Raw genomic sequence first — 14,885 nt, forward strand, 5'->3', positions numbered from 1 at the left:
AAAATTTTGGTTGGACCTATTAAATGAGAATAAAAGTATAACATATTGTTGTAGGTGCGTGTTGGGCGCATAATGTTATACTGGCACCCACCCCCCCCCCCCCCCCCCTCCCCCTCCTTTCCAAAAACCCGTATACTACATGGCATGTAAGAAAACTCCACAGAAAAAGCTTAATTGATTGCTCTTAGAATTTGTTTGTAAAGCATTCTTGTGTAATAACTCAAATTACACGAGAGAGGTCAAGCTCACTAAAATGACCACATGCAAAAGGTTTGACTAAAAATATGTTAACAATAATCAAACTCGTGATGTTCTGATACAAAAATCATGTTCCTATCAACTCCACCATTATTTTGGGACAATTTGTACAAGTAATCGATGATTAAATCATTAATATGAGTGGTTGTCACTTGAATTGTTCATTTCTTAGCAACCTATTAATCATTAAGTCTTCGCAAAGTCTTCACAAAGATCATTTCGGAACTTTCGTCTTTGCTATTCATCATGTCGTTTACTTTCTTCCTTTAAGAATCCGTTTACCCTTTAATGGTCCACTAGGAAGTCACCCTGCGGCTTTCCTCAAGCTTTTCGCTCAATTTCCATACACTTACCTATCGTACTCCACAAGACTTAAGTCAACTTTTAGAGGTTTGGATTCTATTGTGATAGGAAAGACCAAGTCAACTATATAAAAATAGAGTTTTTTTTTTTTTTTTTTTGGTTGGGTGTGTGAGAGAAACGGATAAAAAGTTAAATAGGTCTTTGAATTTCTATGATAGAACAATTAAACCTTAAAATTTAAAAAAATGTGCAATAAAAAAAATCATCAAACTCATTAAAATTGATCAAATAAGTTCAATTTCAAGTCGACTGCCGGCGGAAAAGTCGACCTGATCGATCTCATTCTTAAAGAGGAACACAACTGGCGTGGTCGCTTTCTTCAGATCAAAGAAAGCGACCACGATGGCTACCTTTTATGGAGAGACAAGGCGACCAAAAAAATATAAATTTGAATAAGTATTGAATAAATATTAACACTACAATAACCAATTCAACAACTATTAGGTTAGCCAAAGGCCTTGTGGTCTAGCGGCATGACTATGGCCCCTCAGATGAGAGGTCATACTACATTGTAATAGAATCAATAGCATTAAAAAAAACAACTATTAAGATTAGTTTAAACTTTTAAAACAATAAGCTGAGTTTTTTCATTTTTAACCTATTGGCACCCATAAACTAAGCCAGAAAGTTATTTATCTAACATTCATATTAGCTGTTTGACCAATCAAACAAACTGAGTTTTAACTATAAATCATTTTTCCAAACACTCTCATAATTAAGTGTTCTGTAACTTTTTGAGGTCTTACCCAACATAAATAATATAATTAGTTTCGATGTTGTGGGCGCTATATATACGTTGTGCATTAATAGAAAATGGGGGTGGCAATTTGGAAAAGGATGTGCAGCAATCGTTAGGAACTAGTGGACAATTTGGAAAATAATAATGTTGTATGGATTAATGTTTTTAATCATTTATCGTTGTTTTCTTATGATTCATTTATGTGATATAAATTAACAAATTCAAAAGTATCGTTGTTTTTTATGATTCTCTTGTGCGATAAATTAACCTTTGTTAGATTGTTGATTCCAATTAATTGAAAATATTTGACAAAATAGTACTTTTAATATATCAGTTGTGACTAAGATGTGAATTTAGTATTTCAATTATTTGGTGTAGATTTAGTTATTTAGTTGTTATTAGAGTTATCAATTTAGTCTCTCAAAGATTGAATCAGACACTTTAATAATAATGAAAAGAGTAAGTCCGTGTTGAAAATAACGGAAGAGTTAAAATTTTTTAATGATTAACGAGTATAATCTCGAAGGGCTAAACATGTCATTTTTAAGAAATATTTTGAGAGTTGAGAATTTACTTAGATTCTTTGTATCTTGATCAACTAGTGATTTTGTTGTTTTTATTGGCAAAAATTTAATTTCGGACTTGTCACAAGCAAAAGACAATGACTAGATATCAACAGATTAAAGGATATACAAAGTCATAGCATAAGTAATTGGTTAGTTGTTCTCATTCATAAACTTGGACAGATAGTAACAAAATCATATCGACTTTAGTGTGACAATTTTGATGCTACGTATGTATGTGCAAATCATGTTTTTCATCACCAAACTAAGGCTATGATCAATAATAAAAATTATCTGTAGAAATTTTTGTTCTCATCGGGATGTGTTCGAGGGCATGACATACAATTCATGGTTATACATTATGTTATTTTAATGATTTTAATTGCATCAAGTATAATCAAGTGTTTTGTCACCCTTTAAAATATTACCTAATATAAACATAATTAGTGTTAGTGTGTGGGTCACTATACATTTTACATTAATACAGTAGACGTGACAATTTGGAAATTAACAAGTTGTTTGGTTCACTGTAATTTCGTTGTAGTTTACTTGCAATTCAATGGATGCTTCAATTACGTTGTTTGGATGGAGGGAATTGCAATTTCCTCCTTTTGTCGAATTGCAATTCATGGGGTACTCCCATGAATTGCAATTCAATGGATTTTAGAAAGGAAAAACAAATGAAATGACACTACTACCCATAGTTGTTATTACTATTATTATTACACAAGTGTATTTTAGTCTTTATATCACTTCTTTTCTTCCCAACTTCAAAATTATATTTCTTCCTACAAAACAACGTAATTTGAATTCTTACTTTATTCTCACCTTATTCTTTTCCCACCGAATTACAATTCCTTTTCCCCTTAATTCCTTCGTTCTGACCAAAAGAATGTGCAACAATCGTTAGGAACTAGTGGACAATTTGGAAAACAATAATGTTGTAATGTTTTTAATCATTAATCGTTGTTTTTTTTTTTTCCTTTTTAAATGATTTACTTGTGGGTAAATTAACAAATTCAAAAGTATCAAATGAATATTAAGATGGAAAGTTGGAAACGTCTATATCTAAATGATGCCAATAAGATAGTCAAAATCGTAGTGATGAAAATTAAAGAAATTTAATTTATTCTTCCCAAACAATTCATTGAGATGTTTGGTAAATAGCTATTAGCTGATTGAGTTAATGAAGTTGACTAGTTGATGATATTAGCTGATTGTAAAAAAATGTTTGGTAAATTAGCTGTTAATTGATTGATAATTATATGCAAAACGACTTTATCAAAAGACTTATCGAAAAGAATTTTAGCATATTGGAGCAATAAGATGTTACACAAAGCTAATTAGTCAAACATTCATATTGATGATTTAACCAAGTCAAACAATTAATAATAATTGAATAAGAAAAAATTAACTGATACGTTAACTATGTTACCAAATATGGCCGTATTATTATTAATACATTTTATCATCCTGCATTCATACTGGGATAGATCATAGATGCCTCCTACCTTAACTTTTCTCAAATGGTAACACTTGGAACCTTGCACGATCCATAACCTATGAAAAAAAAATCAATATAATATTTTAAAAAATATACAACATCATAAGTAAAAATTTAATGTATTTCTAAAAATTAAAAAGAAAAAATCAATCACTTACATAACATTTAAATACTATAAATATACCCCTATTAGTTTTTTATTTTAAAAATGGCATTTTCTACATGCCGTATTAATTTAAAATATACCTTTATTAGCTTGTTGATACTCACATAATTGAAAATATTTGAGAAAATTGTAATTTAAGTATATTAGCTGTGACTAAGATGTAAATTTAGTATATTTCAATTATTTGAAGTGTAGATTTAGTCATTTAGTTATTACTAGAATAATAGATTTACTTTCTCAAAAAATGAATTAGACACTTTACTAATAAAAAAAAAAGAGTAAATTTGTATTGAAAATAACTGAGGAGCTAAAGTTACGTAATGATTGACGTGTATAATCGAAGGGTTATAGATGTCATTTTTTAAAAAATGTTTTGAAAATTGAGAAACTTACTTGGATTCTTTGTAGTTTGGACTGCAAGCCCATTAAAATAGCAATGGGCTCCGGACTTTCGAAATCGAGCCCAATAAGAACTAAAGGCATAGTTTGCATGAAGAATAGTCAAATACGGTTTATAGCACTTTCCACCGGGTCGGATCGCTTTACAGGTCCGACTCCCTTGCTTACAAGCCTCAGCCACTGCAGCCGCCAGTTGAGTCTGGTTAGCCGTTCTAGCCACCACGCACCATATCTTACCCTTATATGGCTCGTTGTTAGTCGGCTCAGGTAACGGCGCGTACGTCGGCTCCGGGGATTGACCCGACAAATCTATCTCGTACACGTTGGTCCCGTTCGGGTACAACAGCCCGAAATGCCGCTCCGTACCCGGACCCGATTTTTGATTCTCGTTATATAGTGCAAAGATCAACGCCGGCATTGCCACTCCCGGCCTTAACGGAGTTCCCGCCGGCGGTTGCGCCGTGAACTTCTTCACCACGTTCCGGTTATACGTGGCGGCATTGCGAACACTCGCGCCAATCTGATCGATATCTCCGCCGTTGGGCCAGCCCGTTTCCGCCAGGAATAACGGTATGTCCGGGAACCCGACCCGCTTCATGGCGTATATAACGGCGTCAATCATCACATCCAGCAAATCGGTGTACTTGAACCCGGACCCGGGATCCGAATAGGTAACATTCCCGGGCTCTAACAGCGCGAAATCGAGGTCGATTTTCTTGAACTGATCCACCCAGGGGAAGTAAGTGTACAAGTCAACGAAAAACACGGATTTTGTCTTCTTATGAAACTGCAACATGTCGACCATGATGTCGGAGATGTTGCGGCGGAACGTGGCGTTTGACGGCGGAAAAACGGCGTCCACCATGTCAATGGCGACCGGCGTTCCGACCTTGATTTTTCCCAGCCCGGATTTCTTGAGAGCCGATCTGATTCTGCGCATGGCGGGGACGAGGTGGGGCCAGATAGAGTCGTCGTTCCAGGGGCTGAGGATTTCGTTGCCGACTAGGACGTAGTGGATCTTGGTCGCCGGGTAAAAGGCGGCCACGTTTGTTCTGACCCAGCCGTCGGCGAGTGCTTGGTTCGAGGAAATGTTGGGGAGGAGGTCATTGGGGACCATGATTAAAACGTGTATTTTGACGCCTTTTAGGGCGTTTAGGATTTGTCGGTCGGCGCCGTAGATCTTGACGTAGGAAGCGTTGAGTTGCCGGAGAAGCTCCGCCGATTTGTTCGGAGTTGGGAGGTTGTTCCCGAGCTGGCCGTAGCAGACTCCTAGGTTTGCAGACGAGGTTTCTGTACATTTTACCAAACGAAAAAACACAGAAGAATCAGGAATGTCCACAAATGATTAGATTACATCAGATCAGTATCTTCAACTAACCTTAGAAAAGCTTACCTGAGAAAGAAGCTATGGCCAATAAGAAGAGAAGAAGATGGAAGAAGAGGCCCATGATTTCTTGGTGTGGATCTCTTTGGTGCCATGCTACACAAAAGCTTGCAAAATATAGGGAATGTGGGAAATATTATATCATCAACTTGATGCATACTTGAATTCAAATTAACTATAGAAAACATTTTAAAGTTCCTATCATATTAATCCCGGTTCGCATCTGATCAGTGGGATAAAGTGTTAGTCATATTGATTTTTTCATACGAGAGTAGTTTTGAACTCCCAACCTCTCTTAAGGGATGAAAATATAGGACTACTCACGTCAATTAAGTTGGTTTATAAGAATTCAAATTTGAAACATTACCAATTGTCTGACCAACTCAGTTGGAATTGTTTATACATATATTTTTTTAGTTAAACTAAATTTATTATTAATGTAATTAAACCTGTAACTTTATAATGCAGAAATCATGTTATGCTTACTTTAGTACAGATTTCTTGGCATTTTCTAACCATTTTAAATCCATACTATGGGGTGTGTGCATGGTCAGGTGTAAGTAGGACAGCACCCTATCCATTTACTTATTTTAAGTGAGCGCACTTGAAATGTTGAAGGGAGCACATGCAACAACTTTGGAATAAATGACTGATTTAATGCACGTTGAATCACGTGTTAACCTTTTCAATTAAAAAAGTTATGTAATGGACTTGAATAATGAAACAATTTGCACGCAATCTAAGTTACACGTTAACTACACATGACCAGGAGACTAGCTACTTGTGATATAGTAATACTACCTTGACTTCACATGCATTGTAATTTCAATTGCTCATTTTAGTTGGATAGTCATTCTTTTGTTATCTGGGTGACGTGAATATTCGAACCAATGACTAGGCATGTGGTTAGTTCTGATATCAAATTGAAACATGTGTTCTATTTCAACTAACAGGGTGTTTGGTTGAAAGGAAATTAACAGGGTGTTTGGTTGAAAGAGAATTTAAATTCCCTTCCCACCTAATTCCAAAGGCCACAAAATTCTCTTGTTTGGTTGAAAGGGATGGAATTACAATTCCCCAATTTTCATGGAATTAAAATCTCATGTTCCCCGGGATTTTAAGAAGAAAAAAAGATAGTGATGTCAAAATTACCCATTCTTTTTTGACCTAAAATTAATGCCTAACAACAAAAATGGACACTTTTGACTTTATACTACTTAATCCCTTTCAATTCCCAGTAATTTTATTCCTGTAAACCAAACACTGAAATTTAAATTCCCACGTTATTCCCAGTAATTCATCTCCCATGGAATTGCAATTCTTTTCCCACGTAATTCCCCCTCTCCAACCAAACGCCCTGTAAAAGTTTAAATTTATAGTTGAATTGCACATTTACGTTTATATATTATATATGCTAAACAAATTTTGTGTTACTTTCAATTTACCACTCAAGAACCAACTGAGTTATCATTGCGGTCATGATAAGTGGATAGTTATGCTGTGCATCCGTATGCACCATGCATGGTGTATACGGATGCCAAAACGACGTCGTTTTGTAAAAAAACGCGCGTCTCCCCTTTAAAAAAAATTTCAGGTTCGATTCTCAACAACAACATTATATTTTTCATTCATTCTGGAATTTTAGTTCATAGATTATGGAATTATAGTTCATTGATTATGGAATTATAGTTCATCGATTATGGAATTGTAGTTCATCGATTCTGAAATTTTAGTTTATAGATTATGGAATTTTAGTTCATTCATTCTAAAAATTTTAGTTTATAGATTAGATTATGGAATTATAGTTCATCGATTATGGAATTATAGTTCAACGATTATTGAATTATAGTTTATCGATTATGGAATGTTAGTTCATATGTTGTTGTTGGGAATCGAACCTGATTTTTTTTCTTTTAAGGGGAGACGCGCGTTTTATTAAAACGACGTCGTTTTTGCATCCGTATGCACCATACAGTATAATTTGCCATGATAAGTCCTTTTGGAAGATTGTGAGACTAAAAGCCCACTAGGTTTGGTTGGACCATAATAGGCCCAATGAAGCCCATATTAAATTAGGAATAGAAAAATTAAGCCCAAATCTTTTGCTACAAACGATCCACTAACGCAAGCCTATAGGGTTTTAAGTTTGAACCTCTCTCGCTGACAGCAGAAGTTGGCAGATTCGACGGCCGCGAGAGAGAGAGAGAGAGATTGAAGGAGGAGACGCCTTAGCTCTCTGCAAAAATGGGTACGGATCTCCTCTCTCACCCCTTTGGATCAATCCTCTTCAGGGAGGCTCATGCACACCATTATTTCCCTTTCTTTCATGCCCGTTTACCCGTTTGAAGTTTGTACATTTGATTTCTTGTGCGTATATACTTGTATTTATTGCCCTCCATGTGTTTGTGAAAAGGTATCTCTCGTGACTCAATGCACAAGAGGCGTGCCACTGGTGGCAAGCAGAAGGCATGGAGGAAGAAGCGAAAGTAGGGTTCTCACTCTGCTCTGTTACAGTTCATGATGGTTGTATATGTGAAAAGTTTGATTGTATATGAGCTTAGAGATTCTGACCTTTTATGTTGAATTGATATTGAAACTGTTTACTTGTGGTTCATCTTCCCTGTTTCCAGAATTAAGTTCATTTCAGCTCATGAATTTTTCTTGATTTCTTGACAGTTGGATTATAGAATATGGATAATAGGTAGTGAACTTGAGCCTGTAGGGAAATAGACAAATAGTACTTCATGAATTGAAAACCTCTACATATAGTACCTTGCAATGTTGCAGAAGGCACTAGGTGCTACTAGTCGAGTGCCTGGGGGCGTCTAGCGCCTACCAAGTAATTCGAGTATATCGTGTACACATTTTCCATTTCCCACTCAGGAGTTGTTAGATTGTTATAATTCTCACATATGTTAGATGGTTAGTTGAGTAGCCCAGTAGGCAAAAAAAAGCACTCGTCCGAGTTGGGTGCTCAACTTGGCCAAGTCGTGCCTAAGCGGCCACCTAGGCCGATTTTTACAACACTGGTACCCTGATGTCTGTGAAATCTTCTCTTGGGGGGCGTCGTTTCTATGTTTATCAGTGTAGGTATATGTGAAGAATGTTACAATGTGGTTTCGGCTCCTAGGGTTTCTTGACATATTTGGTGTCATTACACAATTCTTAACTATTGCCATCTGTTTCCAGTGATGTCTCTTTGTTTTCACTGCTGGGGATACTGTCACTTGTTTTTGTAGATTATACCGTTGTGTGTATAATATTTCTTACTTTGCTTCATTTGTATTGAAAAGGTATGAGCTTGGTCGTCAACCTGCAAATACTAAACTATCAAGCAACAAAACAGTAAGAAGAATTCGTGTGCGAGGAGGCAATGTGAAATGGAGGGCTCTGAGATTGGACACAGGAAATTATTCTTGGGGTAGTGAAGCTGTTACTAGGAAGACACGTGTCCTGGATGTTGTCTACAATGCCTCGAATAATGAGCTTGTTCGGACACAAACTCTGGTGAAGAGTGCAATTGTTCAGGTCGATGCAGCCCCTTTCAAGCAGTGGTACCTCCAGCACTACGGTGTTGACATTGGTAGGAAGAAGAAGGGGCCTGTCAAGAAGGAAGCTGCTGAGGTGTTGAATTTATTCGTCTTTTATTGTCCAATCACATGCGAAAATTTTACTTCATTAACGAGACTTGATGCTTTTGAGAAACATTACAATCACTATATCCAAACCGTTCCTCCATTCTAATACTTCTTTTGACTTAATCATGGCAGGAAGGAGAAACCGCGGCTGCTGAGGAGACTAAGAAGAGTAATCATGTTGTTAGGAAACTAGAGAAACGACAGAAGGATCGTAAACTCGATGCTCACCTTGAAGAGCAATTTGGTGCTGGTAGGCTGATGGCCTGCATCTCTTCCCGACCTGGCCAATGCGGGAGGGCTGATGGGTATGACAAACTATACCACATTTTATTTACATCTCTTTTCCCAGTCACTATGTTGTATTCCTTATAACAGTTTTACTTTCGTGTCCTAAATGAATTAACAGTTACATTTTGGAGGGCAAAGAACTCGAGTTCTACATGAAAAAGATCCAAAGAAAGAAGGGCAAGGGTGGAGCTGGTGCTGCTTAATTCCACCTCACTAAATTTTCACCAACTTTATTTTCTTCTCAAAACTTTTTGTAATTTGCCATGAACTTTTATTAGTTGATAACTCTATGAAGTTTTACTGGGCTTTGCTTTATACCTCTGTCCAATTCTATGAATACATAGTAAAAAGAATTCTCAGAGATATAGCAATATGCATACAAGTGTAGATCAAATTGCATTGCACAATAATTATTAGACAAGGGCATAATAGTGATCTAACAATGTTCCATATCTCTCTCCCAAAAAATTGGACTATATAATTGTACAGACTACAGAACCTGTCAATGCGATACTGGCATGGTGGAACCCAAAAAATGTAAAGAATGAACACTTTTATAAGCTATCAAACGGCCAGAGGTAGTATGCCTATCAGCCTATGATAATAATAATAATGATAATTCTATAATAAATTACAATCAGATGAATTGCCAATCCCACTGGCACTCAACTCTATCATATCTCTTGAACACAACACTGCAAATTTTGAAGAAATCACCTGCCAATATTGAGGTATGATAATGGTTTTGTAATCTGGACTCCTTACCAGCCAAGAAAGAATATTGTCCGACATTTGTGGACTAATATCGAAGGCTGAACTTTCGTCTCAATAGAATACATGCCAAAACAGTGTGCAGAGGAATGAGGAAAGAGTGATTAGTTCACCTGTTCTCCAATTAAATCCAGACCGACTACTAGAAAAGTGATCCCTTGAAAGAGCAGGAAGTAGAAGTGAATGCCCTGTGCAGTCAAAAGGCTTCTCAATGCTGCAGTTAACAAAATAAACGAAAGAGCGAGCTCTTTTCTGTATAACCGGTTTTTCCTCTTCTTTTTTGTTTTTCTGGTCATTTCTAGTTTGCTGAGCTCGGCAAGACCAGAATCCGAGGAGGATCTGTGGACGGAACTATTCTGCAGTAGTGGTTCAGAATCAGTTTCCGACATGCCTACTAAATCGGCTTCTGAAGACCTGCCTAGTTTCTTAGTAACAATCCACTCATAAGAACATCCCAATTGGAAGAGTCCCGATATCATGGCATTAAATTTGGTCACTGACATTGTGTTTTCAAACAGGAGGTAGGGCACGATGAATGGAAATGATTGCGGATCTGGAAGGATATTCAGGACTGACATAATTCCAGGGATATAGCACACTATCCAAGCTGGTAACTCAGCTTCGGGCAGGAACATGGACAGTGGTAGAATTATGCAAAAGAGAGTGAACGAATAAAATGGTAGGATAAGCTTGCGCAACAGGAAGAACAGAAAGATCAGGTTTGCTTTCTTGGCCCAACTTACCTGAAATATGAAAGACATGTATAGATATAATAATTCACTTTCATTTCATATTAACCATTTGAATCAACAAAGCAATAAAGGGATAACAAACATTGTTTTATATAATTTGAAGACTAAACTAGAATTAGTTCTTGTAATTACTATGGCCACATTCCTTAACATAATTGTTCTCTGTTTAATTGAACCCTGTTTAATTGAAAGGTCGAATATTTTGCTTATCCACTAAGTTTTCATGACAGAGCTTGACATTGTCACTAATTACTATACAAAAAAGTAATATCCAATTTTTCTATCACTATTGGGTCCAACCATGTATTTTCAGTCGCAAACAATGCTGATTAACATCCTCACTGATAATTTAGTTAGAAGAAGCTACATCTCCTAACCAACATTCACAGAATGATCCACGCATTAGTCAGCAAGAGAAGCACACTAACCTTTGAACGGAGTATGTCAAAAAAGCACAAGCGGAACAAATGCATTGGACCTGAATGCCAGCGGTACTGCTGCTTCTTGTATGCTTCGTAAGACTCTGGGAGTTCACACAGGCACTACAAAAAGAGGATGAATTTGAGAACCCTCCAATGTGACACCAAAAACCATCATTGAAGATCTTTTAGAGCTTACAAACCTTAACATCATTTAGATAAATAAATTTCCATCCACAAAGGTGAGCACGAACAGCAATATCCATATCTTCAACAGTGGTTCGATCTAACCAGCCTCCACATTCTTCTAGTGCTTTGATCCTCCAAACACCAGCAGTTCCATTGAAACCAAAGAAGTTGACAAACCATCCATTGACTTGTTGCTCAACCTCAAAATGGAAAGTCAGATTTATGTTCTGCAATCTTGTTAGCAGATTCTCATCCTTATTCACAAAAGACCACCTTGCTTGAACCAAACCAAGTTCATCATTTCCCTTCAACAGTAAATTAAAAAAAAATAATAATAATCAGTTCTTCACTGCAAACATCACCTAGTCAATTAAGACTATTACAGTAGTTGATAAACAATCAAAGTTCAACAAGCTTGCTCAAGGCCAAGGACTTTGTGTTCTAGTGATACAAACATAACACTATATAAGGAGTTTTAGGTTCAATCCCGTTCCCCTCAAATTTACTCCCCCACCTACCCCTCCCCCCCCCCCCCCCCCCCCCACCCAAAAAAAAAAAAATGCTCCTAATTTTTCATAATTATTGATTTTTGCTCAGCATGAATATTACATAGATGACAAGCCATTCCATCAGACCCTCATTATCTGGCAGAATGGTGATACCTTTCTCAACAGCAAAAAGCTGGTCCTGCACCTTAAGTTGTTACTCTGTCTACTCAAATTTTGATCTTTTAGCCAGGGGTACAAAAAGAGAGTAACAAGATAATTAGATGCACCCCTTTACCATGACAATCTTGTTACTTAGGATCCAGGGCATTCATTGACGCCTTGACCAATAATGTTCAAGTCAGCTAATGTCACTGCCAATTTATGTACCAGAGAGAGATAGAAAGAGAGCATTTTAAGAGAATTACCTTGAAATGAGGGATAGTTTTTTTCAGAAAATCAGATGCTGGTTGGAAATCTGCATCAAAAATAGCAACAAATTCGTAATCTTTAACATAGTCACAACCCATTGCAGATTTTAGGTTCCCTGCCTTATAGCCTGTGCGTAAAAGACGATGTCTATATATGATGTTTACTCCTTTGTTTTGCCATTTATGTACTTCTGCCTTTATAAGATCTTGAACATCTGAATCATCAGAATCGTCTAAAATTTGTACAAGCATTCTTTCCTTAGGCCAATCCAGAGTACATACTGCCGCAATTGATTGTTGGTAGACCTAATGACACCACAACAAGTGAATTAACACTCATCTTAGAGAGAAACTTAATGCCTATCTTTTATGGAAGGGGAAAAAGTTAATAAAGCTTGCCTAAATTTAAGACAACAAAAATGACAGCAAGAACATTAAAGGCACCCAAATTATGGGATTTTAATCACAGGTGGTTAGCGGCTTATTATTTGTGCACATTCCCAAGGTTGATCATATAGAAGAATCAAATAATTAGTTCACAATGAGAGGATGAATATATTATAATCCAGCAAAAGAAGTGTTAATCAATCATTATATAGAAGAGTTTGTCCCCAATTATTAGGAAAGTTGTGAAATTTGGTCCATTAATCATCACAACTTATTACTATGACATAATTGTCTGTGAAGTTGTAAGGTTTCAATCATCAAGATTATTATAAAATAGTTTTAAAAAAAAAAAAAGATTATTATACAATAAGATGGCTCATTCATAAATGTCTAGCTTGATATAGGGCTTCAAGAAAAGACATTAAACAGAAACAGACAAGTAAAGCTCCAAAATTACTAAAATAAATAAAATCTACTATTTATAGCAAGAATAGCAAGAATAATAAAAATAGCAAAGATTTGAAATCCACATCTTCTTACCTCCCGTTCATTGCACATTGGTATTTGCACCAGCACCATCGGATAATCCTGTGCATTCTCCAAGTCCGACGAGTACTCCATCTGCGCCACCGGTTTCAACCCCCTGAACTTGATCCAGAAGCAGCCCAGCACCAAAACCAGTCGATCTAATGACTGTACCAAGAACAAAACAATGCACATATTGGTCAAGCCCTGTAATGGTGGCGCCAAATAGTTGGCCCTAATCTCCAGCCAGTGAGCGTAGACGTACTCCACCAAGTCCACAACCTCGGCCGACGCGGATTCCACCGTAGGCGGACTAAAATGCCATCCTTTGAAGTAAGCAATTAGCTCGAAGAGTAGCAGAAGCACGGAGACCGTCAAAAACACCTTAATTACCCGATACAACCGGGACTCCGCTCTCGGCGCGGCGGAACTGGAGGCCGCGATACGGCGATTGGCGGTGCGGACGATAGAGATGAAGCTATTGGTGATGAACGCGACTGAGCCGGCGATTTGCTGGATTTTAATGAGGTAAATCCAGGACAGCTGCCGAGCGCTGCGAGTCCGTTCCTTGTCCAATGCGCCATCGCCGCTAGGGCTGCGGATCTCCACATTCAAAAAGCTATGCGATTCCGCGGAGGACGGCGAAGCGCCGGAAGACGAGCCGGAAGAGAAGACGCCATTGTCCTCCTCCACCCTCTGCTTATTCCACCACTCTTGAAACTCATAGTTTGGCTGCCGAGACATATATAGAACACAAACAACAATCCAACAATTATATGATTATGCGCCCCTCGAGATTTCGCCTTTCCAGATCCGGATTCTGGTCTATCGGCGACGGTGAATCATGGCCGCGCGTGCGTGCGTGATCCGGTGACTGGGGACGGATTATTACAAAAAACCGAAAAATTGTTCGATCGGACCAAACCTTATATCTATGCTATGGAGCTCAGAATAGCAAATTCAGTGAAGCAGCCAAGGGAAGCAGGCCATGTGCCCTAATGCGAGCATTTTCTCACGCGCTCTAACGTCCGCATCCGTCCACGCTCCCTCTCCTTCACTCCTAGCTTGCTGTTAGTTTTGAATGACGTCCGAGGAAAGCCATGTCGGTTATTGCATTATGGTGAAACTAAAACCTTCCATAATACGGAGTAATATTTATAAGCATAAATAAGGAAAGTTTTTAAGTAACAATTTGTAAATAAACAAATAATTTATTTTTGTTTTATCTTTTAAGGAAAATGATATATGTATAAACTTCTATCACACGGGCACTAATAAAACAATGGCCCACTTTATTATTTAAGCCAATCAAATAATGACACTTCAGCAGGGAGTATAAAATGGAGTAGAAAGTGGGAGTACATATAGTATTACTCATATTTTAATGACATTTTGTTTGTGACGAGAAAAACTTGCAATCACAAATCATACAAGAGAGATAAATCATATTATGAAGGCCTCGTGAGACAGGATGTTAGTAAAATTTGAATTGATGGTCTTTAGGTACGAGAATTATGTTTTATGCACTGAGTTAACTTTTTTAGTGAATTATAAGACATTGTAAAGTTTTCTCAAAAAATAATTATTGTTTTGTCTTTTGGACTATTTTGTTGTCTGTTTGTTA

General features: G+C 37.2%; 3 protein-coding genes across 3 annotated transcripts; 1 reads left to right on the plus strand and 2 right to left on the minus strand.

Moving 5' to 3' along the window:
* Positions 1-3,378: 3,378 nt before the first annotated feature.
* LOC109162286 (probable glucan endo-1,3-beta-glucosidase A6) lies at positions 3,379-5,461 on the minus strand. The gene is made up of 3 exons (XM_019311006.1): positions 5,386-5,461; positions 3,987-5,282; positions 3,379-3,483 (listed from the first exon to the last, which is right to left on the minus strand). The coding sequence occupies exons 1-3, from the start codon at positions 5,438-5,440 to the stop codon at positions 3,446-3,448; spliced, it is 1,389 nt and encodes a 462-aa protein (XP_019166551.1). The 5' UTR covers positions 5,441-5,461; the 3' UTR covers positions 3,379-3,445.
* Positions 5,462-7,502: 2,041 nt separating this feature from the next.
* On the plus strand, positions 7,503-9,619 carry LOC109162318 (40S ribosomal protein S8-like). Its single transcript, XM_019311046.1, has 5 exons — positions 7,503-7,624; positions 7,790-7,862; positions 8,670-9,000; positions 9,147-9,319; positions 9,421-9,619. Exons 1-5 carry the CDS (start codon positions 7,621-7,623, stop codon positions 9,503-9,505), a joined length of 666 nt encoding a protein of 221 aa, XP_019166591.1. The 5' UTR covers positions 7,503-7,620; the 3' UTR covers positions 9,506-9,619.
* A 112-nt stretch (positions 9,620-9,731) lies between these two features.
* LOC109162255 (probable xyloglucan glycosyltransferase 6) lies at positions 9,732-14,371 on the minus strand. Its single transcript, XM_019310978.1, has 5 exons — positions 13,277-14,371; positions 12,347-12,655; positions 11,448-11,738; positions 11,254-11,367; positions 9,732-10,816 (listed from the first exon to the last, which is right to left on the minus strand). Exons 1-5 carry the CDS (start codon positions 14,003-14,005, stop codon positions 10,178-10,180), a joined length of 2,082 nt encoding a protein of 693 aa, XP_019166523.1. The 5' UTR covers positions 14,006-14,371; the 3' UTR covers positions 9,732-10,177.
* Between the last annotated feature and the right edge of the window lie 514 nt (positions 14,372-14,885).

This window comes from Ipomoea nil, unplaced genomic scaffold, assembly GCF_001879475.1.
Source record: "Ipomoea nil cultivar Tokyo-kokei standard unplaced genomic scaffold, Asagao_1.1 scaffold0302, whole genome shotgun sequence".
Classification (NCBI taxonomy): Eukaryota; Viridiplantae; Streptophyta; class Magnoliopsida; order Solanales; family Convolvulaceae; genus Ipomoea; species Ipomoea nil.